Source organism: Anopheles bellator, chromosome 1 (assembly GCF_943735745.2).
Source record: "Anopheles bellator chromosome 1, idAnoBellAS_SP24_06.2, whole genome shotgun sequence".
NCBI classification, from domain to species: Eukaryota; Metazoa; Arthropoda; class Insecta; order Diptera; family Culicidae; genus Anopheles; species Anopheles bellator.
Window position 1 is genome coordinate 34446698 of NC_071285.1, and position 24753 is coordinate 34471450.

The 24753-nt window shown below is 46.7% G+C and overlaps 1 protein-coding gene across 1 annotated transcript in view; it reads left to right on the plus strand.

The window, feature by feature from the left end:
• LOC131215481 (protein dead ringer-like) overlaps positions 1-24753 on the plus strand; it is a 118167-nt gene that overhangs the window by 9780 nt on the left and 83634 nt on the right. The window contains exons 2-4 of the mRNA XM_058209871.1: positions 9624-9784; positions 9885-10369; positions 11011-11138. Of these exons, the coding sequence (XP_058065854.1) occupies positions 9624-9784; positions 9885-10369; positions 11011-11138 (774 nt within the window). The remainder of the gene's footprint in view (positions 1-9623; positions 9785-9884; positions 10370-11010; positions 11139-24753) is intronic.

Sequence of the window (24753 nt, forward strand, 5' to 3'; positions counted from 1 at the left end):
AACGGATTGGTACTGGGGATAAGAAATGGGTCACTTACGACATAATTGTGTGAAATCGGTCGGGGTCTAAGCGTGGTGAAGCAGCCAGTGCTCAAACCAGAACAAACGGTCAGGAAGGATCTACTGGGTATATGGTGGGACTTGAAAGGAACCGTTTATTATGAGTTGCTTCCGTGTAGCCAAACATTAAATTCAAATTTCTACTGTCAATTACTGCACCGTTCGAAGCTAGCAATTCACCAGAAACGACCAGAATCGCCCGAAAGTGATTGACACCTTTTTTGCGCATTACAAAATTTCCTGAGTGATGAAAAACTGAGATCAAAAAAGAGTGGTGAAAATGGATTGCTCGAGTTTTTTGCCAATAACGAGCAAGACTTCCGTAAGAGAGGCATTATGGTTTTAAAAAGCCTACAAATTTTCCAACAAAACGGTGCATATTTGACGTAAATCGAACAATCGAAAGTATCTTAAATAGAGTTTTGAATTTCATCCAAAAATAATGGATTACTTTTTCCTCAGCCATATATTTGCCTTAAGCGACTGGAGTCTAGTGGCCGTTTCGCTAGCTCAAGTTAAGTCGATTCAAAAGTATTATTTATTGAAACATGTTGTGCCTGTAGACAGAACTGAGAAAGATGTATTCAATTTAAATAGGCTTAAACCACTTTAAATCGCAACTTCAACGAAAATATTTAGTTTGCTGGAAGATACGATCTGATAATTTTATTTACATGCCTATGATACGCTTTACCGACATGGTCCTAATAAATTCAAACGATACGATATGATACGATACGAAACGATATGGAAGGATTTACTCAGACATTGATTAACATCTTATAAGTTTCGCGAAATTCCCTTCTGTCTAGTTGATATTTTTATTTATTGTTAGAGCTGTATTAAGCACCGGCATTTCACTCAGGATTAGTACACTGTTAGAGGGTTCGAACTGACGTCTTTCGCATCGATTAAACGGTGCAGGGAGACGGATGACCTACGGACGTAAAAGTTCAGTATGTTCATTTCATTCTTCGGCTGTTGCCACGTTACTAAATTGATTTGCTTCAGTCGATCGATACGTATCGAAAGTGAGGCATCTTCGAAGCGCGTATCGATACTTCTTCGAAGCGACACGGCCAAGAGACCGTGGGCCACGTTCCTTCCAATCTACTTACCGCCGATCGCTAATACCTTGCGCACCTCGGTGCTGTTTAAATTAAAATCCGCCCGCAATATCGAATTTCTGTCTCGTTTATATGCACAACAATTTATAATGCCATCTAGCCGAAGGGCGAACGACGGTGGTCGAGGTCGGTGTCCTGGTCCCGGAAGCGTGCGACGGAGACGTCGGGTTCGGGAAGGCTTCACTTCCTTCGGCCAAGGAAGCCACGCAAGAAAGTGGCAAGCCCAAGGAACTCCGACGTCTTCGCAATAAACGACCGTCTGATATCACAACGGCGGCTCCCGTTGCTGCTGGTGTCAGCTTTTGTGTTGTTCCTCTTCGGTTCCACTGTCCGGTCGGGGATTTTAGGGATTCGATTTCAGGCGGCACCCACCCATGAGGTCCATGCTTGTGCTCGTCGGGGCCCGGCACTAGACTTTGGGTGCTTATAAAGTCGAGTGTGTCGAGATCGATACATAAATCATAATTTCATAATGTCGCCCTCACAAAGTGGCCACTCGCCACTGCGCGAGTACACCGGACCTTTTGTGGCTTTAATTAAGTTGCAAGGAATGCGGAATAATGCCCGTAGGCCTAACCGGCCTACACAATTTAATCCGACGTCGTGCCATGGGAAGGGTCCCGGAGGGTCCCCTGTTGGAATTCAAGCGCCGGGGGAATCGGTTTCGATCGATGGGTTTCGCTTGTTAAGTGGTTTATAAAATTCGGAGCCTCCATGTTTCTCGATTATTGATTCATGCGCCCACAATTGTCGGGGTTTCCATGTGTGGCTGGCATTGATCCATGAGAATTGGTCTTTGGTCAACGTTTTGCGGTGACAATCTTCCGCTCGTTTTCCGCCCGTTAGCAGCGCCCTTTTCTGCCGAACCCGTAGCTTCGGCAGATTCGGCAGATAATCGGCAGATTGTGGAATGGGGCGACGTTTTGCGACGAAGTTGACAGAGGATCCTGCAGCGACCCAGCTGATGTGGGAAATCGAGGGATCGCAACGGCACCGCCATTTGGACGGCGGTTAATTGGCACACGGACCCGTATGCTGCTGGGTGTCCGTAACACTCGAACCCCGGTGCCTCGGTGCCCTCGTTATTGGGACCTAATGAGATTGACTGTAAGCGATACGAGACGCCGAGTTTGCGCTTATTTTCGGCTGTGATTCGCTGGTCAAACCTAAGTGTGATTTTGCTGGGTTTCGAAACGATACTTATCTGTAAATTCTGTAGAAAATCGCGCTCATGCCCTTGAGCACTCCATAGTAGCGTTCAAGATTCTCGGTTTCTTTCGCCGTAACATTGTTGCTAGACAATTGCCACACACCCAGCAGCAGCGGAAGAATGCGCCACGACGATGCACCTTGGCTTTGCGTGATGGAGTATGTATATATTTCGTGTTGCTTGATGCTGGGCCCGAACGAACGAGTCCTTGCCCCCTAACAAGTCCGGCCACTGGCCGTGCACGGGCTTCATCAGCAAACGATGCGCATATGTATGCAAATAAAAATGCTCCTCTATAGACAAGCCATAATTATCGTTCATTAGCGTGTGCTCGATGCGGAGGCATGAGCAGGCCGTAGAATCCTGCCCAGGCTCGAGAACTGTTCCTCAGCAAATCGGACGGCTTCCTCGCGGCGGGCGGGTGCCGGGTGCGTTACCGGCTCTGTTTGCATTATCCCTGGCCATCCAGAGGCCAGAGTGTAAGATCGGGCTGGCTCCACCGCTGGCTGCTGCAGTTGGAATAAAATCTTCACATTACATTATCCTGCCGATCGGCCCGAGTGCTCTATCAATGCCCCGGTCCCCGGTGTCTATTCGACAAAAACTAAACGAAAGAAGCGCTTTGCGTGAATACGCAAGCAAATATTGATTTTACCCTTACGGCGCTGAATGCTGCGCTCGATGCACCCGGGGTTTTGGATCGGTCTATCGGCATGCATCGCGGGTTTGCACCCGGAGCCCCGACGGACCGGACCGGTTCGGGCCAACGAAGTCACACATTGATATTAAAAGGTGGTCCAGCGTCTGGACTTCCGCTGGACGCGCTCGTTTGTAATCATAGCTCCAATCCGCCGGGGGAAGGGCACGAATTATCCTCTCTGCTCGTCGCGCGGACCCGCCTGGTTTGTTTGACTTCTAGCGTCGGCCATTATTGGGATCCGCCGCTGCCCTGAACTATGCAGCTTTATATCGCACGTAATAAACCTGGCGCGCTGTCTCGGGAGCACCGGAGCAAGACACGCACCAAGACCGGACGGGACCACCACGGAGACGTCTGGAGCTGGTGCTGTTTAATGAAAGTTGATTCATCTTGTTCGCCCGATGCTCTTGCTCGATGCTTAATGCGGCGTGCCCGGAACCGACGCGGCGCAGCACTTTCGAGGGTCTTCGCGGGCGGTGTCCTTCGTCGGGCCAAGGAAGTCAACCGATGCAAGGCGAGGGGCCACAATAAAACAACAGCGCGACCGACAGCGGTCGGTCGGTCTACCTCCGGCGATGTACCGTGGTGTCTTGGAGCACATTTTTTTTATCATTAATTATCCACCTCTTTCGCTTGATATGTCAATATTCAAATTAAATAAGTCAACAGCCGTGGGGGAAGCTGTCGAAAAATGCGTGCTTCATGGCGAGAAGACACGGGGCGATTAAAAAGGAACAATAGTGATGTCCGTTTCAACCATTCGTGTTTGGGTTGGCCGCAGAGAACAGCGTTTGGTAATGTGTTAGGAATACAGTTTCTTTGCATGTTTTAGAATAATTTTCCTAGCTATGATTGGTAACAGTTTTGTTGGTTCTCGGTTTGTTTCTATATACCTGATTGCCTTAAGTAATAAACCTAACAAACGAAAATCTAACAGTTCTCTAAGGTGCAGCTCTTGTCGATATTGGGGGGAATTTTATTTTGAGCGTCACATAATACGGTTTTTGAGAGTTTTTCGTTTCGCTTTAAGCAATTTTGATTCAGCTCATTCGTTCCAAGAATTAAACGGTGAACGGTTTAGTATCACTAAGGAATCACTGGTGTCATTTTTATCACTATTTGGATTTTAAGAGAAGGCTGACGCTCAAAATACAGTAATATTCAATGAAATAGGGTGGTGTTTGGATTCCGAAGATGGGGGGCAAAATATCGATTGTGGCTGCCACTCGTCGTCCTGTTGAATTCAAATACGACAATTCTGCTTATTAACATAACCTCTGAGGAGGAAATGAGTTTCATTGAAATGGCCCTTTCTAATTTCGTACAGTTTTAGTTGAAGATTCAACCCTTTTGAAATAAGTTTTTTGCTATTTCCCAATTTTCTGCAAGTGCATAGCGTCCTATTTCGTAAATGTCCAAGATTTTACTAAATGTTTACAATTTCCAGAAGTTTTACGTTTTCAAAATCGCTAGTTTAAAATCCATACACTTCATGGATCACCGTGGGTGTTTACTAACCTATGTTATACAAACTGCATGCATGTAAAATCAACTGCTATTTATTAGTTTTCGGCGAACTGTTTATTCGAGAATAATATCTGTTGCTCCAAGGAATCAAAGTGTCAAAGCCAAGCCACTTTTGTTAGTGTACTATCGGCCATCAACAGCACTGTTTTCGATGAAAATATGTAACCCGCCATCGAAAAATTCGTAGCTTGTGCCGTACACACTGATAAAGTTAATGAGATGCTAAAGCAACTGTCAACAGCATTGAGATCGCCGTGGCTCACCCTAAAATGGGGACTCGGATCGATCGCCTTTTTTCGCTTTCGGGGCACAACCAGTCGGTCGGAAGGTATTTTTGTTTATGATTTACGTCAACATGCCGTCCTGTAGGGGGCGCACCTCCGGGGGGATTGGTTTCGTGTCCGGTTTTATGCTTATGGTGAAGGAGACATAACACTTGTTGCTCGTTGCTCGATCGCCCAATATTGACATTACAGTTTTGGGGCAGAGTAACGCCTGGGTAAAATGGTCGATCCCCGATCTTGATGGGTCCATCCCAGATTTCCGCCCCACAATGCTGAGGGTGGATCTGCTTTACATATATTCGTATAAAGGAACGTGGCCATTGGATTTTTGGGTGAGGGAAAATTGTTGACTTTTGGACCTTGTGGACCGGCGAGCGTTCGAAAAGTGTTTCCAATGTTTGAACTTATCTTTAAATCAGTGCTAATTATAAATTATTAATAGCTCACCGTACCTTCACGAGTCTATGACATCGAATTGCACCACGGTTTACCCCGTTTTCCCGGAGACTCTTTTCCGAATTCCGTTACCGACATCGGGTGGATTCAATTTCTCTTCACGACACGCGCGCACCCTCCATGCAGATCGCCGGCAATGGGCATTCGATGCGTGGCTGGCAGTTTGTCATATTTCATCACGCGGCCGAGTGTTGATTTTCAAATTTCCGGTTTCCTCTCCTTTGACGCCGGCCGAAGGTGTGGGTTGATTGAAGACGACAACGACGAGACGCTCTGCGAGACGAAGGAAGTCTCGAAAGGTTTAAGACGTTGAAAGACGGAAAAAAGAAACCGGACAATGGAGAGAAGTGTTAAACAGGGCCGCGCGAAGAATAAACGCCCGAACCGAGAGCGAAAGAGACAGAGAGAGAGAGAGAGAGAGACAAAGGGAGGGAAAAGGTAAAAGAAGTTTGGATGGCAGAAAAAAATCAAAGCAAATTATGTTGCTTTCCTTCGGTTCCCCGCTCTCCGGTTCCCGGGACCGCGGCATTTTATTTGCTTAAGAAAAGAATTTCATTACGGAAAGGGCGAAAAGGCGAGGGCCCATCCCGATGGGACCCCGGAGAGTGTTGCAGTGCGGCGTTGAGCCGGCTGAGTTGTTGTTGTTGTAGATGGAGAACCGGCAACGACTACACGGAGACAGGAAACCGGCCGCAGCAGGGTGGTGCTATCGATGCTCTTTCATATTTTAATTTTATGAAAATGTTTGATTCATTCGCCCGCGTGGCGTCTTGGTGACGATCAACATTGAATATTGATCGCTGCGATCGATAAGTGGCCGGACTGATGACCTTCAGCATGAGCTCATTTTACGATATGTTTTTTCGAGTTTTAGCGAGACCGTAAAACACCGTGTTGATTCAATAAACACACAATGAGTTCCGCCAACTTTCCCGCCAACGAGGGTTGAGTCATTTGAGGCGGTTGACAGCGTGGCTTGAAATATCGAAATGAGGCTCTCCGATCAACCACGGCCGGGAGATGGTGGCACTCCCATGTCCGGTGTCCGGGCACGTTAGTTGGATTTGTGCGCCAAACAATCGTCCGCTGACGTACTCATTTGGCCGGAAATGGGGTGTGAAATGGATTATGTTTGAGTTACTGATCAGCTGCGGCGAAGGAACTTCGAGCGGGGCCAGGGTTTTCCGTTTTGATTCACTCCGGCCCAGTTAAGGTTTTAAGTGCCTCGTGAAATCCCCGAGTTCGAAAATCCCATTTACATGAATTTTATTATTTTCAGTCCTATGTCTGAATATACAGATATGGTTGGGTCTCCAACGCGAATCAGTTTTATTGAAATAGTCACATTACTTCCACGTAAGTTAAGTAGAGTTACCTATTTACTTCTTTAAACCTATTTATTTTTAAACAGTTGATCACAGCATTAACATCCCTATTATAAAAATAACTTTTATGCGTCATCGCGACCTCACAGAACTAGGGCCGCCTTCTGTCCTGACAATCGAACAGCACCATTGATTTTGTCCCTTAATTATTCCTAATCCAGGGTTACTAACAATATAAATCTATATAAATAAAAATGGTTGTTTGTCACCCGTCCGTCTGAACCGTGTTTTCTCAAAAACTACTGAACCAATCCGTGTGAAATTTTGCACGGCGTAGTTTTTTCGCCCTTACAAAATCTAAGTTCCGTTCAATTAAACTCGGATAGCTTTCAAGCAATTTGAGCAAAATTCAGCTGGTGCGAGTTTTGACATGTGTTCAACGGGAAGCGGGAAGGGAAGCCGATCATATACGTCACCGGGAATCCCGATTGTCTGAAAAGGAGGAATAACGGGAGGTGGAAAGGGAAGTCGATCGGATACGTTATCAAAAAGTCCGATCTTCTGAAACGCAGGATAATCGAGAAATGAGGATGAATTGAGGCGTGCCGAAGCGCGCCGGGAACTGCTAGTTTATTCATCATTATAAGCGATGCAATTTGAAGGATGTTCCAATAGAACGAAAGAGCTGTTTGGAAAGAGATCGGTGTGAACTGGTTGTTGTGAGAAACAAATGGAAACGATTTAAGACGAACCAGATTTTCCGTCGAAACTATGAGATTTGGAAAGTTTCACTTGACAACTCGTAGATGGCTCTTTTAGTCTTTGTTGTATACTCTAAACTATCATCAATGGAATGCATCACATAGCTTCCGTGGTCAAACAGTCTCTACCTTCTTGTGAACGACTACTGTGTCAACGCTATAACAAAACTAACAGCAAATAGCTAATAGACCAAAACATGATGTCACAATCTCGCAAATCGTCCGCCTGACCCAATGAATAATAAATTTAATCGTCGTCCGCGAAGACACCCGCTAAGCTTCCTCCCTTCGCCGGCTTGTTCAACATCTCCAACGAGGTGTCATGTGCCACGTTCGCCGAGAACGAATTTAAGCATCCCAAATCAGTGCTCCCTGGGCCAGCTGTCATCGGGATCACGCCATTTAACTTGGCCCCTATAAATTATTCAATTAAATGCTGCTTCTCGAACGAAGACACGGCGCAGTCATCGTCGCGAGCGCCGGCGAGATTTCGTGCAAATTAATGCGCTGTTAATCAAGCAAAGCAATAGAGTCGAGAGTCACACGGTGAAGCCGGGGTGTTTTATTTATTCCACGAAGATGATGGTGGCCCGAGTGCGCCGAAAGACGGATATTAAATATTTCTGGTCGATCTTGTCGCCTCGCGGACAGGTACATTGGTATGTGCTGTCCGCGAGGTGACGAGACCGACGATCGTTAAGACGATTTATCCACCAACAGTTTTCAGAGGTCACGGGGTTTTCTGTTTGGTGAAAATGAATTGATATCTGTCGCTGGGCTGAGCTAGGTGTCCCCCCGAAGCGGAACGTTGAACAGATAAAATGTAAAAACTACATCAATTTCGTTAATTTGACAGTTTTATATCAACCCGAAATCCTCTGTGGTTTACGGTGAAGTGACAATAAAAATACTTCCCCTGCTGCTTCCTTCCGCCTTTCGTCGTGGTCCACGAAGCCAACGATCGCCTTGGAATGGATTGCACCGTGACTCTCTATCGAAGCTTCCGTCTTCTTCGATCGTAAGCCAGCTTCGGGATCGCCGGTTTGTGGGGCCGGAAAATTGAATCGTTTTCCCTGTGGCTGAGACGGGCCGGGGCACAAATCCCGCGTTGTCGTCACGGGCGTCTGTCCCGGCGTTGTGTGGACGACAATGTATCAAAAGAGTGTTAAATATATGGACGTGTCGGTTAATCCACTCGCGACAGTTGGCGTTCGTGTGGTCGTGGCCGGGAGCGGGACCAGCAACCAGCCCCCGGAGTCCGTGTTTGGGAGATTCTTCCTCTTCTCGTACTATTTTTCACATCTTGTTCGTGACGCGTTAGTGCGCTATAGTTGATGATGCTGCACGCTGCATGATTAATTATTTAGGAAATTTTATTTCTACCGTTTCGGCGCCCGACCCGGCCGTTAGTCTGTCTTGCGAAGTCTCCCGAAAACTTTGTATGTACAGTTGACGGTACACGCCGTTGGAAGCTAGGGAAGTGACTGTTGAATCATGAACGACTCCTTACGACCACTTCTGTTCAAAATATTTCATGTTTCATCGTTTAGTCTTTGAAATGGAATGTTGTGGAATTGTGCCTGTTGGTCTACGGTAAATAGTAGTTTGTAGTGTACATTTCATTATCCTCCAAATAAAGAACGGTTTTGATCTTCTTTACCTACCTTTTCCTTTGTAAAACGCTTCCTCAAAGTTTGATAAAATAAAAATACATTATTAGTTTCCAGTAGCTTAGCGATTTGTGAACATTGTGTACTCGGACATCAGATGAAAATGCGGAACGCGTTCATTGGTAGCCGTTACTTTGAACCACTCCTGTTAATGACTTTATGTTGCCATTCGAAGGAACATATTTTCGAATGTCAGTCGGGTTGGGTAAAGTTAAACGGGTTGCGTTATCCTATCGTATCGTCCCGAGACAGGGATTCGAACGCTAAATTTGGCCGAATATTTCCAGTTCTTCGGTCCTTCCTATTTGTTTAGAGATTGATTTTTGTTTATCTGTTTATAGATTACTTTTGATCAACAATTGCCTGCGATTCTAGCGATGTACTCAAACGATTCTGACATTAGTTAGAAAGCCGATGCTTCAGAGATGCTGTTTTCAATCTATTTTTCCGGTGCAATTTTCCCTAACATCACTCTTTCGATTCCCGTTTCATCTTTCCCCAAGTCCAATACGGCGGACGAACAGTCGGACCACGACACGGACCGGGGGCAGGACGGCGAGTCGAGCGACGAAGGTGTTAATGTAAATCGGCCGCCGATCGGCCGACCAAAGATGACATCCGGCATGGAGTTTGGCAGAAGTCCAGACCATCACTCGGAGCTAAGGTTCGGACAGCGGCCCCGAATCGCCTCTGCCACGTTGCCTCTAATTAATATCATATTTTATGTGTCTGTCCCCCCGCTCTCTCTCTCTCTCTCTCGGCAGTCAAGCGACGCAGGCGGTGGCCCAGCTTGGCGCAAACCACCCCCTGGGCGTTCTGAGCAACTTGACGGCCCTTAACATGAACGTGCCGAGCCTTTCGGGGCTGGCGTCGGGTCTCCATCATGGGGATGTGCTGGAGAAGCTAAAGATGCAGGTGCGCGACATGAAGGTCGGGGCGCTGATGGGCGAGCAGATGGCCGCGGACTTCGCGGCTTCCCTGCACGCCGCCTCCCCGTTCGGGGCGGCCCTCGCAGCCAGCGCGGTCAATGGGGCCGCCAACGGGGCGCTCGGAATGTTCGCAGGGGTCGGCCGAGATGGGGACCTTCGCGGCAGTGCCGGTGGCAGCCGGGACGCATCGGGCAGCGGTAGTTCTGGTTCCGGTGGTGGTGTCGCCGCCAGCGGCGCGGGATCGCAGAACCTATCGAGTGGCGCTCAAAATGGGGCCAACTTCTCCTTCACGCTGCCGAACGCTCCGATCAGCAAAGACGGTAAGCTAGTCATACATCCTCCCTAATAACCAAATATGATATAAGATGTAAATAACCCGCAATTATTACTATTACTAACTTTTTTAAGCATAAACATTTCGATCATAATTATATTGTTCGTTTTTTAAGTTAAAGTTTTGTGACAATTTGCGACAATTTTTGCATCTAAAATATGTATATATTATTCTTTTTAAAAACGTGGAATGATTGCTATTTGAGAAAAGTTTCTTGTAGGAACCGTCTCTTAAAGCATCGGCGTAGAGCAAAATCTTACGTCAAACTCAAACAATTCTTCGTTATCTGTTACCTTTAACAAAAACGTGTCCCACATTAACGTCCACAGTAAATCTCTGTATATTGCCGGCTATTGCTTGTGAGACCAGACCTCGCGATTCTTCGTTTACTGACATATTTTAATAAAAAATCAAGCCAGCGGACCAATCGGATCTAATTGATACTCGCTCGATGCCCATCGAAACCGCATCGAGGCGTGCCTTGCAATAAGTTGCACACCAAAGATGTTGAGTTGAGTTGAGTGTGTTTGGTAACACTTTCACCCCGACATCGGCGAAAGAGAAATTCTAATTTAATAGCACCTACTGACGGGCCTTTCCTTTTTCCATCCCTAAACTGCACCGCAGGCAATCCCGGTTCCAATTCGTCAACCTCGAGCGAAACGTCGAACTCGTCGCAGCAAAACAACGGCTGGAGCTTCGAGGAGCAATTCAAACAAGTACGACAGGTAAGCCAAGGAAACAGATACGGCTGCGTTCGCCGGTTTTCGCAACGCCATAATTTCGTAATCAAAAGATGGCAATTTTATAGCCATCGGCAAAACCTCCGATGATGAACAGTACTCCCCGGCACCGGTCCCGACGATGGTCCCGGCCCCGGATCCAGCACCGACGACCGTTCCGACGCTGCGCAGTGCAGTTGCAATTTGCAGCGGCCATTCGCGGGCATCAATATTTATGGTTACAATCATTCACGATGTTTACAATTTTAATTAACTATCAAAGCAGCAGATAAATATACTGGCCCTCGTGCCGGTCCCGCTGATTTCCACTTCGCCAACAGCGCGCGCAACTATGGCCGGAGATGGTCGGAGAAATCTGGCCCCCATCATAAAACCCTGAACCAACCACTGCGACTCGGCGAGCGGCTCTGAGAGGTGGCTCTGAAGAGCGCCCGCTTAGTGCAAGATAAATTACGCCTATAACTGGCTGATTAATTGCTGATCGAAAGTCAATAGCACACTTCTATCAATTAATACTCTTCGCCATCTTGAGTAACGTCCTCCAGACGTTAGTTGGGGAGCGTCTTACAAGGGGCATTCGAGTGGTCTCCGGCACCTCCGGATGGATCGATGCATTTTGCACTTCGGTGCACCGCGATGCACAGCGTGTTCGATGTCAATCGTCGGTGCATCGTCGGTTTTCTTGCACAGTGCCAATAATGGGGGAATTTGGAGAGTGAGCGAAGAGAAATGCATCATTTAAGGTGCACAGCCATTCGGTGACGGCGGTGTCCAGTCTCCAAAACTGGAGATCCACTTTTACCAGTGGCCGTCGTTGGGGAAATCGTTTGTGTTCCTTAAATGGATTTATTGGGGAAAGCTTGCCGATGCAACGAATTACAACGTTTGCCATTGGAAGATGTCAAATGTCAGGTTGCTTTGATGGAAACTAATCTAAGATTGGATTGAAATCTGACCATTAAAACAGAAACGGCAATATGCTGATCTGCAGTAAACGGTTTACAATTAAGTAACATTTTGGGCAGAGTTGTGTAACAAAATTGTATAACATAATTATGGGACGTATTTTGGAAGCAAACCAGGATTTGGCAAATAGTTTAAATACGGTATGCTGTATAAGTTAGATCCGGATTTCAGATCGAATATCTTTTTCCATGAATTTTACCCTTTTTCAAAATTACTTCCAAGTTATTGAAAACTATTTTCTTCAACAATAGTAAACTGCCTTTGTAGCATGTTCGTAATTCTTTATTCTCATCACAGCAGCTATAAATTTAATCCTCAGAATCAATGGTATCAATTGTCAATAGACTACCGACGGACTCAGACCGTAGGACTAGATCATCACTCGCTTAATAAATTTCCTCATTATCTGTCCCATCGAGATTATACGAAAACCTTATCTTTTTAAAAGAATGATTTCTTCCTGGATACTGTCCGAAGCTTGAAGGAGCATGAGGATTGGCAAATTGAATTACTAATAACATAAATTCAGCTGTGTAAGACGATTCGCATTCATTTTGAGATGCATTTTAGGTACGACAACCCTTCCTATTTTTCCGATGCGATTTTTCCAACCGAAACTGTCCGATCGTCCAAAGCAATCGCATCTTTTGAGCACAAACTGAAACGATTCCCAAACATTGTTTCTACAAAGACAAGGAATTACCCTTCCAATCGTCGAATTATAAACCATCACTGTGTGGTCGACGGTACTCGAAATGTGTTTGGTAAAATACTCCTATGAAATGAGTGATCACCGGCCAACCCGTAGCTGTGCCCCCTGCCGAACGAAAATCGTGTCACGTAATCTGATATAAATTTACCCCCCAAAAAAAAGGGACTCTTTCGGGGGTCGCTGCGCTTCGGTCTCATCCGTCCATGCCCAAGCAGCATGTTCGATATTATTATTTTTTATGTCTTTACTAATCGATTTACGTGTGCCGGCGGTCCACGGGGCATGCCCACGTCGCTGTCGGTAGTCGGTAGCTGGTCCAGAAATAGCTGCCTCCATTCTCGATCCCATGGTCCGCGGTGTGGCATTCCACCCGAATTCTAATCCACACCACATCATCGACTCCGTGTGCCGTGTGCCATGTGTGTGTGGAGGCACTCGGCCTCTTACGCGGTGTCCTGTCAAATGCCGACGTCGGTTTGAATCACCGGATGGCCGTTCCAAGAAAGAAGAAACACATCAGAGTTTTTGGGGGGGTTTTTTTTTGCTGTTCGGTTGACGTTGATTGATTAATAATTTCGCTCCGATGATCGGAAAAGTGTTGCGCAGTTTTTCCACATTTCACAGCGCGGTTCCGTGCAATTTGATTGACACCAAAATGCCCCGCACTGTGTTTTCCGTCACCGGTCACAGTATTGTTCGGCGGGGCTGTGTCCGCTCGATGAGAGGAGGAGTGCGTCTACAATGTGGTCATCGAAGGACATCGGACCGAATGGCGGTGAAATCATCGGCACCGTCGCTGACTTTTCGACGCCGATTTTCATGGCCGTTCGGCTGGCCGCGGCTTAATTAGACGTCCATATTTATTCCTTCATGCGCGCGAGCGCAAGCGTCATACGCCGAGGCGTTGGGAATTTGTCGAGCATGTCCACCACCACCACCACCACCATGATCATGTTTGCACTCCGTCTGTCAGCCAAGCCGCCGACATCCGACTCGAGGAGGTTCGGAATAAAGTAATCAACCGCAGGAGCGGCGCGAGATAGAAGCCCGTCCACTCCGGACCAGTTCGGGTGAAGGGTGTTCAGTTTTTTTTTATGGTCCTTGTTTGCCAATCGTCAACGTGGCCCGATCTTCGTGCTTGATCGGATGATCGTGATGATCGTGGCGTTGCGCGGTGACTGTGCCAATGTTTTAATTTGACATAATGTCACGTCCGTCTAATTAAATTAACTTCACTTGGAACGGAATCGGAAACCGAACGCGGATTGTGTTGCCACCGTCGAAGATACGGCGGAGGCGGGTGCGGGTTCTCATTGATGCAACACACCAAAGCGACCGGAGTTTAGTTGGCGCAGCCGTCCTCTTGCAACAATCTGGCATTTTTATTACCCAAAGTGCAGATGGCTTTCATCACGCCTGGCCCGGGCGGGGTTCGTGTGGAATTTTGCGTCTTGAACCTTGCACTGCACGCCGATTGCAGATTAAAGGGCCTCTTGCTCGAAAAGTGCATCTTGGCCTCGCTGTCTCTTGCGATTGAGTGATCAGAGTGCAGCGCAAACGGGGTCCATCGATCATCACGCACGCCAAGGTGGGAAGGATGCTCACGCACGGGGTTACGGTCGCCAAACCTAATTGAAGCCAGAAGGAAGCCGATAGAAGCTGGCAGATCGTGACTAGCGGTGGGCAGGAAGAGAACACCCGGGACGCTGAGGTCGCCCCAACATCACAAAATGCATGCCCAACGCAAAACGTAACGCATCGTGCGTCGAGTCTGTAATATATGCCGATGCATTTGTCTTTTGGCCCCATTTCAATTTGGTTCTATGGGGAGTGATACCGCAACATAGTTGGTGGGCTCTTTACGTGCGTTCGCTTTGGATGGACCGCTTGCCCCGGAGGTCACCCGATGCGCATGTCTTCGCATAACAGAGCCCATGTACCATCCTGTCTAAGATGATATTTCATAGTGCATGGCGCACCGATGGCCTGTGCTGCGCAACAATTTCGCGGGCCGTTAGTGGAGTGGTCGAAAAGGGCGATTGGAATTGCACTCAATCGCTCCACACGTCAATCGGTAGTTTCATTTGAAGGATTCCAGATTGGCTTATGCGGCGTTGGCTGTCCATTTGATGGTAGAAAGTATTGAGTACCTTTTCCAAGATATCCTTTGCAGTTTCCGACTTCCGACTTGTGGTTTTTGAATTTGGTTTCACTGTCTTTTGTGACGGAAAGAATCAAGCATTCAGTTGATTCATGTTATTTATTTAAGAAAAACAATTTTGGTTGCAGAAAATTGAGAAATATGAAAAACTTTTTTCCAAAGTGGTAGTTCTTCAACTCAGACAGGTGGCTATGTCAATAAGCAGAATGGTCGTTTTTGGGGTTCGGAAAACGCGCACATCGCGCAAGAGAAGCTAATGCACCCACAACGAGTGACTATTTGGTGCGTATTTTGGCTGATTGGTTCTTCGACGAAATTGAAGCTGAGAACATGACATGGTATTTGATTTCAGCAGGACGGCGCTACGTACCATACAGCGTCAGAAACAATCGATATGTTACAATCGATTGTGTTACGCGAACAAACCATCAACTATTGACAACCTCAAGACCCAAATTCAAGTTGCCATCGCCTAGATAGGACTACAGACAGTCAAAAATGTATTCAAAAATAGGTCAACCAAATGGGCTAAGCCAGCCGTGGTGGACATTTGACAAAAAATATTTTTTATCCGCAAATAACATGAACTTTTATTGGAAAAGTTGATTCAAGTATCGAAAAGACTTAACCCGTTTTTTTATCAGCAAATGAAAAAAAAAACGCTTATTTGACCACCACATTTGATTGGTTAGATTTTGGCCGCGCATGAATGGCAGAATTGTTTTGAAACACTTGATCGTCTGGCTCGTGTTTGATGAAAATAAAATTGTTTACAAAATTGGTTGATCTGTAAAACGGTTGCATTCTAATTATGACCGATATAGCATTTAAACTACAAACGAGATTCTCGCAATGCCCTAAGTGATTCATGAGCTGAAAATCTCCATCTTTCGCAAGTACACGGAACTGTTTTAACCCCCAAACGCCAACATCCGTGACCTCAACCAACATATCTGCTTTCCATTAGACGGGAAAGAATGCTGTGAAATTGAGAACAACACCGTAATGGGGGTGATGGGCTCCGATAGGAGTGAGCCAAAAACAAACCTCAAACCAGCAACCGGAGGACGTTTCAAACGGCACCTGTGCTTCCTACGCGAGACTCCCGGGGCCGGTTTGGATTCCGATAGAGTCCATTAATTCATCGCTGTGTGTGTTCGCGTTCGGCGGAAGCAACGAAACCCGGTCAGCCCATCACCTGAGCGGAGTGGAAGGGTTGAACGCCAGAATTGACAGGTTCTTTGCACTATGACTGTCGAAAACAGCAGCCGCCCAACGCGTGGGAATATAAATGACATCGATATTAAAATGATTTCTGCTAGATGGAACCCATCTTGACGGCGTTCGTTCGGCGCTCCCCATCGGAACGGTCACCCGAGATGATCTTGACCAGTCAATCGAAGGATAATGCGGGGCGTAAAAATAATCTCGACGACCACGGCGACGCATTACACGAAAAGTCTGGACGTGTTCCACGCCGGTGCTTCAGTTTTGTGCAACTAAACCATTTCATCTACAAAGAATTGGCAGACGCAGGAAATACGGGGCAAGGTAGCGGGAGCCATTTAAAATGGGAATCAATTGGAGGTGGCCCTGAAAAAGGGTTGCATTCACGATTTTTGACCACCGCACGTCACGATCGGGGCTTGAATTAGAACGTGCACATGTCGGCAGCACAATAATCGCGAGCACATTCTTCCCGATCCGTCTGACGTTGTAATAATTTATCCCAAATTATTCTTCGCTTCGCTCCACCGCGGCCATGCGGAGTACTGCCGGTGGAGCAATTTGCCGCTGGTCTTTATTATTTTTTTTTATAAATAAGCTGTCGCTGTTCTTCTAATTCATAAAAAAATGGCCCGCTCGGCGGTCAGCGGGAATGGCAGGCTGAATATTCAAATTATATTAAATAAGCTTATCACGAAAGCTTCTGAATTTCGGTGCGTTAGCGCCCACGGATCACGGCGCACAGTTTTGGGCGCACCGCAGTCCCTTCTTGGGCTCGGTTTCTCACCTTCCCTCTGCGTTTAAGGGCAGGCACGGCCAAAGGGCAGTGTTCGCTCGCCTCTCCCCCAGTCCACCCTGCAGGGAGGCATAAAAATTATCATCTCAGAAAACCGGGAGCACGTTAGCCTTCGTTCGCATGTCTTCGCCGGCGCAGCCTGAAAACAAATGATCAAACCCAGGGCCGGGCGAAGAACTTTTATCAGCCTGCGTGAGCCTAATGATGCGATTCCGGTCGATTGTGCACTCGGGGAGCTGGGAAATAATATATTTCGACGATACCCATCCCGATCCCGGGCATGTGGCCGTCCGGCCGTCGACGATGCAACCACTGCACCAGCCAGGCTCGCAACGGACAGGGGAATAAAATAATCTTCGCAGCGGCGTTGCGTAGCTGGCCACGTCTTTGGCCACGATTGATTGGTCAATTTGTTGCTGAGCACCAACTGCTACTGCAGAACGCAACCGGCCACAACGCTGGAGGCAATGTTTTCGACGCTGAACAACGCAACGCCGTTGCAGTCCTGGATCTGCATCCTTCTAAAGGCACCTTTCCGTCTTTCCGGACCCGGAGGATGAATTCAACGTCAATTCGTCAATGTTCTCGAAAACCTCTCGATTCCGGTGCAACTCAACAACCAATAACACGAAGACATGCTTCTTGCTCGGGCGTAGAGCCCATCATTCCTTGCTTTGCGATCTATTTACGAACCTTTCGGTGAGCAATCGCTCCTTCACAAGCACTCTTGTACGCGGTGTGTTCCCATCGATCGTGTTTAATTCTTCAGCTTTTGGAGAGATGCTGATAATTTTATTTCGCATCAAACATTTGTGTTTCTCATAGAATTGAGGGATTATAAAGGTTCTGCATAACCAGAGCTTCGAGCGTCTCGATACCAGATGTGAGCGAAATAGTTTCCTCAGACTGCAGAATGGCCTCTTTGCTGGTCGCTCTTAATCAAATCTTTTGACCCTAGTTCGAGCTTGAGGCAACTTCGAACTTTCGCACACTTTTTAGTACGTCACCTCCACGTTAATCCCTACTTCAGTTTGAGCTACATCGGAGAGCCTTCGACACATAATGTCTATGCCATTAGCGATGGTGAAAAGGAGACAGGTTTAGCGCAATCCTTTTGTGTTAACGAAAGGATTGAATAGTTTTCCGTACATCTTCACCTTGTGACTTTTGTTCATGATCATTCTTGTAAAGCTGATAAGTCAGGCCGAAGATCGTGTAGGTGAGGTACATGATGCTAAGATTCCAGTCACAAGGCACCAACTCATTACCCTAGCTATGATTCGATGAATCTCGATCTACACTATTTTTCCTCGATTCTTTACGTAATCGGCTACAATCCCGTCGGTTACTCGTTATTCTTTTGACGTTATGCTTTAGTCGATGAATGAACCTTCGGATCCCTTCGATGCTCGAAGGCAGAAGCAGATTTCTACATTATTATTTCTACACATTATTTGCACAACATTACATAAAGAGCATCAATTTTCGGGCAAAAAACATCAAACGCGCATTCACAAGGGTGTTAATAGCTTCTAACTCAGGCAAAAAAGGGTCGAGTGGCGGCCGAATGCAATCCGGTCGATTCGGTTTGGTGGTGCATCTTCGAAACTGTGGAATGTAGCAACCTCCGAACCAGGAATTTGGAATAAATGCACTAATTGAGTTAACACCCACCGCTGTTCCGCGCGAAAATGCTGCAGCCGCGCAAAGTTTTCCGTGGGCGTCTTACTGTTCCACGTGGAACGGTCTTGCCGAAAGATTCATTCTAAGGACTCGAGATTCGATGTTCGACTGTGGAATCTCCATTGGGTTTGGCCACCACTGGCCAAAGTTTAAACACCGTCAGGCGGGCAAAACAAAGGCATCCCGTTTCCCAGGGCACCCGTGTTCGGTGCATTCCAAGTGCATGCACGCTGAACTAATTAAATCCTAATGTGCCGCAAACGCCCCGGCAGTTTTTCATCACGCTTTACGACCGACAACCGAGCGGACCGCTTCCGGGACATAATGCCCTCAAAAAAAAAGACGAAAACGAACGAACAACCGCCATCAATGACAATCATCGCAATGGCGCTCGCGTGGAAGAGATATTTCTCAATGCGAATGTGTTTCTCTTCGTTGCGAATGTGTACCGAAAGCCCGTAAAGTACCACGATTTAAAGCGGCCCAAGAGGAATTTCGCGACCCGTGCCTTAGATCTCGGCGGTACACAGGTTGTAAGTCGCGCCGCTCGTCGACGGGAACGCCTGGCAGTGAAGTGTGAATTGACCGATGTTTCACGGGGACGCTGATTCGTGCACGACGCCGACCGCCGCCTGACTTCACGTGCTGGCGTCCTCGTCTCGTTGGTGGTAGATTAATTTGCTGATAGATGTTTTATAGTGTTTTACACGATGTACATTACTCTTTTTCTCGCGCTTGCTCGCTGCATCCATCATACGCGTTGTGGCGTTTCCTCGCAGACGCGAAAGGACGCCTCGTGCTGTGGCTGTGGCTTCTTCGCGGCACCGGCCAGAAAGGCCAAGAGAATGCTAATTTCGCCCTCGCACGTGCACTCCCTCAACACTTCACTTCGCCGTTCGCGTGATTTGAAGGGCCTGGGAGCGGCTGAGTGGTGGCTGAGGGGCCGTATCGTTGCCATCCCGGTTGCATCCCGGACGCTAATATGCAACTGCAGTACGGAACGTGAAAAGGAACGCCAATGGGCCAATGGGTTTACGTGCGATGAGCCGTTGGTTCTCGTTGGTTCCGTTTTTGGCCACACCAAAGGCGGCGAACGAAACGGCTTCTTTTTCGGTCATTTCGTTTGGGGGGATTTATAAAAACACCTTTTTTTCTAGTTGAAAATATTATTAGTCTGTGCTGGCAATTAATCTATGGAGGGTAGGAAAATTGATTTATGATGCCAAATCGAGTATTACACTCAATTTTTTGCTTCATAATATTCATGCTCGAAAGCATGCTTTTAGTAAATGGTTTCGAAAATGTAACTAATTTTCTGGTTCGCCGTGAATGGTATCAGGTCTAGATATGATAGCCCGTTGGTAAAATTTTCGGTCCCAGGCGGACCCCTCTCTCAGTTCAAAACATTTCCATCACTTTTCCAATAGGGGTTTTAGTACAACAACATTTTGTACAAAATAACTTACATTTACGCTTTTTCAATCGAGCTTTGGTTGAACGCTATGGTTGAGTTTGTGCCGAAATGATTAGAAAAATGTGATGCGAAAACTGTCCTTTTTTGCAAACCAAACCACCAAACCACGATAACCGAAGACAACTGCTTACTGTTATTTTTAGGCCACAGCACTAGAATGGTGAACATTCTGAGACTATTCACGCGACATTTTGATTTTGACTGTTTGCTCCGCTTTCGAAAGCCGAGCCTAGTTTTATCGATCCTCATGAAAATAGCCCACGAATCATGAGAAAAAATTAAATCGCATAGATAACAGTTTTCGAATTGCCGTACATATTTAGGATTTAAAATGTGATTTGTTGGGTTTTGAATTGTATTAGGTCTGCTCTGGTAATTAAGGTCTGTTCTATGTTTAGCGTAGATTTGTATGTTTGATGGTGATTTGTGCATTACTTGTTTGGTTAAACAGAGTATCATCGTATAAAAGTATCATCAATCGTATTGATTCGCACCTGTATTGTTACATACAAAACTACGTAAATCGTCTTCTCTTGTCAATGCAGCAAGAGTATATTTGTGGAAAATCAATCACATGAACCAAGAATCGGTGTGGCTCATCCGTCGTAGATCATCCGTCTCGCTGCACCGAGAAAAAGAATGAATAAAGAATGTCTTTCTCATGGTGTCCATAAGAAAGACGTTAGTTCGAACCCTCTAACAGTGCACCAACTTGAGTGCAGAACTGTAAGTTGATGCTGGAGAAAAGGGAACACTTCGGAAACTAATCACGTATCACGCAGTAAAAACAGAAGGAAACCCCATCAATGGTAAATTGAGTCTCTACTTCGATTAGATTAACAGCCCAAAATCTGTGGCACATGCGATCAAAACAGCTTCAATTCTATCTGCGATGCGGTCGTTAAACGTCGACACTTTCGGGATTCGGAAAGCGACCGTTTGCTACTTTCCCCAACGTTCCGGTGACCGAATTGAAGTGTGGAAAACCCTTTCCTCCAATGGGCGCCCTTCACGCAAGAGGGATAAATAAAATTTTCGCAACCAACCGCCGCCAAAACCTGATACCGAAACGATGTCACGTACGTCGCACGATCATGCTGGTTATGGTAGCGTACGATTTGAATATGAAATCGTCACGCGGTGATGCATCGGCATGCGGGTATGACGCTCGTCTGACGGCTGTGGAGCGTTTAAATTCCATATTTCATAGCCCCACGACACCGGTGAGAGATTGTAACACTTTTATGGCCCGCGCCAAGTTCCTGTGCCGTAAGAGGTCGGTACTGGGGCCGACTCTCACTGCCGACGTGTTTGATAAATTGTGGTCATACCACACGGATAATATAAATTTTATTCCCATTCCCGGTCAACATTGTGGCCCGGTGTGGCGCATTTGGGACACGGCGACGGTCCGGGTCGGGGCCATCGCTGGACCCCCTCACGAAGCACGTCGTCGTCTCGGTCGAGGTGAAAGAAAAGTCAAAGCGGTGTTAATGGCGGGCTCCGAAACAAATTGAATGAAAATGAGACTCTTTTTTAATAGAGTCGCCAGTCGTGCCGTGTGGGGACCGCGAAGGTGCCCCGGTCCGACGTCTTCGCCGGTTGGAATGAATGAACCAAGTCGACTTTTTCCAAGTCGCCTTTTTCACACCTCTGCTCATCGCCGTGCAATTGATCGCCGGGCCACGGGATTATGAAGCGACCGCGACCAGAAAGGGGGCTGTGTGACACCACGCCGAAGATCTTTTATGTCGGGACAAAACGGTCGGCTGATGAATGTGGCGCAAGATTATGCGCACGGGACGTGCCACGATCACCTGCCCGGCGAGGCGACTCCCACGGTGTCGAAGTCGTCCACTTTTGATGTGATAATTATTTATTGCCTTCGCCACAGATGGACCAGGGCAGCATGGACCCTCCGGCAGGAAATTGATCCATCATGCCCGGGATATCCCTCCTGAGTGGGTGGTGTTTTGGGGGCGGGCGGTGAAAAATACGCCACACAAAGCGGTCGACGATCATAATGGTGTTTAATAGTAATCCTCTCATCGCCAGCACTAAATGGCACTTGCTCGTTCCGAAGGCATAATTATTTTCCTATTTCAACTCTCGGTTTCGGTTTTTAATTTCTCGAACTTGCCCCCGTCCGGTCGCCCGGTGATCCACTTTCCGGTGGGGAAAGACGTCGCAAGTGCCGCTCGCTTCCCGCGGTTCCCGTTCGTCCCCGATGAGCGACGCTCGGAGCGGGCAAATGGCGGACGGTGGGATGATAAATTGTTTGGAATTATTCATTCTTTCATCAGAACGACGATAAATTACCGACTTTTAACGAAATAAACATGCGGACGGGGGACACAGGGGAGCAGTGTGTCAGGGCCGCACTTCCTCTGTTCAATCCGCATGATCGGATATTTAAATTTTGACAAATTGAAATCAGCATTATGAAGCTTTTCTTGCTTCTTTTATTTGTTCAACTTTCAAGGCTCGAAAAAAGACGGAGGTTTCATGCTCTTTGCGCATCTAAATACCCGATTCATGATGCTGCTGCAACAAAAAAAAACGGTCCATTATTGGGGCTGCCACAATACCACAGTTCCGATTGTGTAATGGAGTTTTGTGTTTTTTGTCCCGAGTATCGAAAAATCAATGGTCAGTGCTGAGAAGAACGTTTTTGCAGGTTTTACTCATACGTCGAAACCGGTTTCTAGGTTTGTTGCAACATGTTTTAAAGTAATGTTGATCAACAAAACTTGTTTACACTTTACTTTATTATACTTTAACACTGTATGCTTTACTGCTTACCGGTTCCATATGCCGCGTTGATTAATTTTGTTATTCGAAAATAACTTTATTTCGTTGTCTTTTATGTGTAAATTTATAATTCCATCGGAGTGTAACTACTGTTCTGATTCGACGCATCGACGCAACACGTTCGCAGCTCGTTATCGCATGCTATATTTTGGAATTCTTTTTTTATCCAAAGAATCCCACAATAATTGAAACAATTGTTGATCAAACAGCGAAAAGTCGTGTCCAAACTCAAAATTAATAATATTGAGTGACTTGGTTGCTTATTAAAGTATTGCCTATTCAACGGAAGCTTCCCAGTCGCTTTTCAGAACGAATCATTAACGAATACCTTCACAGTAATAGTAATAGTAATAGCCAAAACAACATTGTATTTTATAAATACGGCCCAGTCCGTTCTTCTAAGATTAAGAAAAAAACATTTCATTCAATCTACTTTTCTCTACAATGTTAAACTGTTGACATAATTGTTGATCTTATTGATATTTTAGTTCTAATGTTTTGGAATTTTCTGTTGCGGCCCTCCTTACTTACTTAGCGACTACTTACTCTTACTCCTTATCATTGTTAAAGAGCAGACTGGATCTTATTTCTGATCTACTACCCGTCTTTGCCAACTTCATTCTCTCCATTGTTTATTCTCGGAAACAACAGCAAACGTTCACTACACCCGATAATTATTCTTTCATCGACATGGTCGACATTGACATGGATAGATATCGACATAGATATGGGGATTTATGGGAGGGTGTAGGGATTGCTGGAGGCCTAATCCAGAGCTTACACGGTCATTAAGGCTCTGTTTGAACTCACTTAAGCAAGTCCAAATCAAATTGAGCGCAAATTGGACAATTGTTCTTGATCGATATCGAAATCATGAAACAAAAAATTTATATAGTATTTGGGCACGAGCTGATCTATAGATCAATCAATCAATAGATATTAATTGCATCGGCAACATTCGAAGGAAAACTTCTGAGTGGATCGGGCGCTATCGGATAGTGCAAAAAATTGCTTAATTTGTCGCATTCCGTATCTTGCCGTATCCTTCGTAGCGATTCATCGACCGCAAGCACATCTGTGTCGGGATGGTTCGAAAACCCGTCTCGAAACGATGATCGTAAACATCATTAGCATACGTGCACATGCTCCAGCATTCCAAATAAAGAGATTTATCATTTTGATTCGCTCGAAGAAACGTGCGCCCAGAATAATTTGCTTAATGACTGCTGAAGAGGTCGGCCCGGTGCAGTACCGTCCGTTGGCCGCCGTTGGTGTCGGGGAAAATTTAGAATGCGCTCCTGCAGCACCGTAGACCCCGGTTCCCGGTCGTCCCGGTCGTAAATGCTCCAGAAACCTTTCACACGAGCGGCGCGCACAGCGACGGCCGCCGGCAGTGACACTCGCTGGCCGCAAATGATGATGCGCCCCTACCGCCCTCCACCCGAGGGGGTGGACACGGTCACAGACAAATGAGACACGGCACGTCGGGTCGGGTCTGGCCGGCCCGGGCGGCGTATAATCAACGGAACGCCTCGCGATTCGCGACTGACCACGCGCGGCTGTGTGCCTCCGAGATATAAAACTAGTAATTACCACTGATTAAAATGATTCCTACTAATGACCACTTTCTGTTCCTTCCTCTTCTTTCTTCTCTCTCTCTCCCTCTCTCTCTTTCTCTCTGTCTGTCTGCTCGTTTTGCGTCTCGGTTCCGAACATCGTTCCGTGTCTGCGTCCTGCCATGTGCTGTGTCACTCTCTAGAATATCTACATGCGGTTCATTGGTGGCCAACACCGATG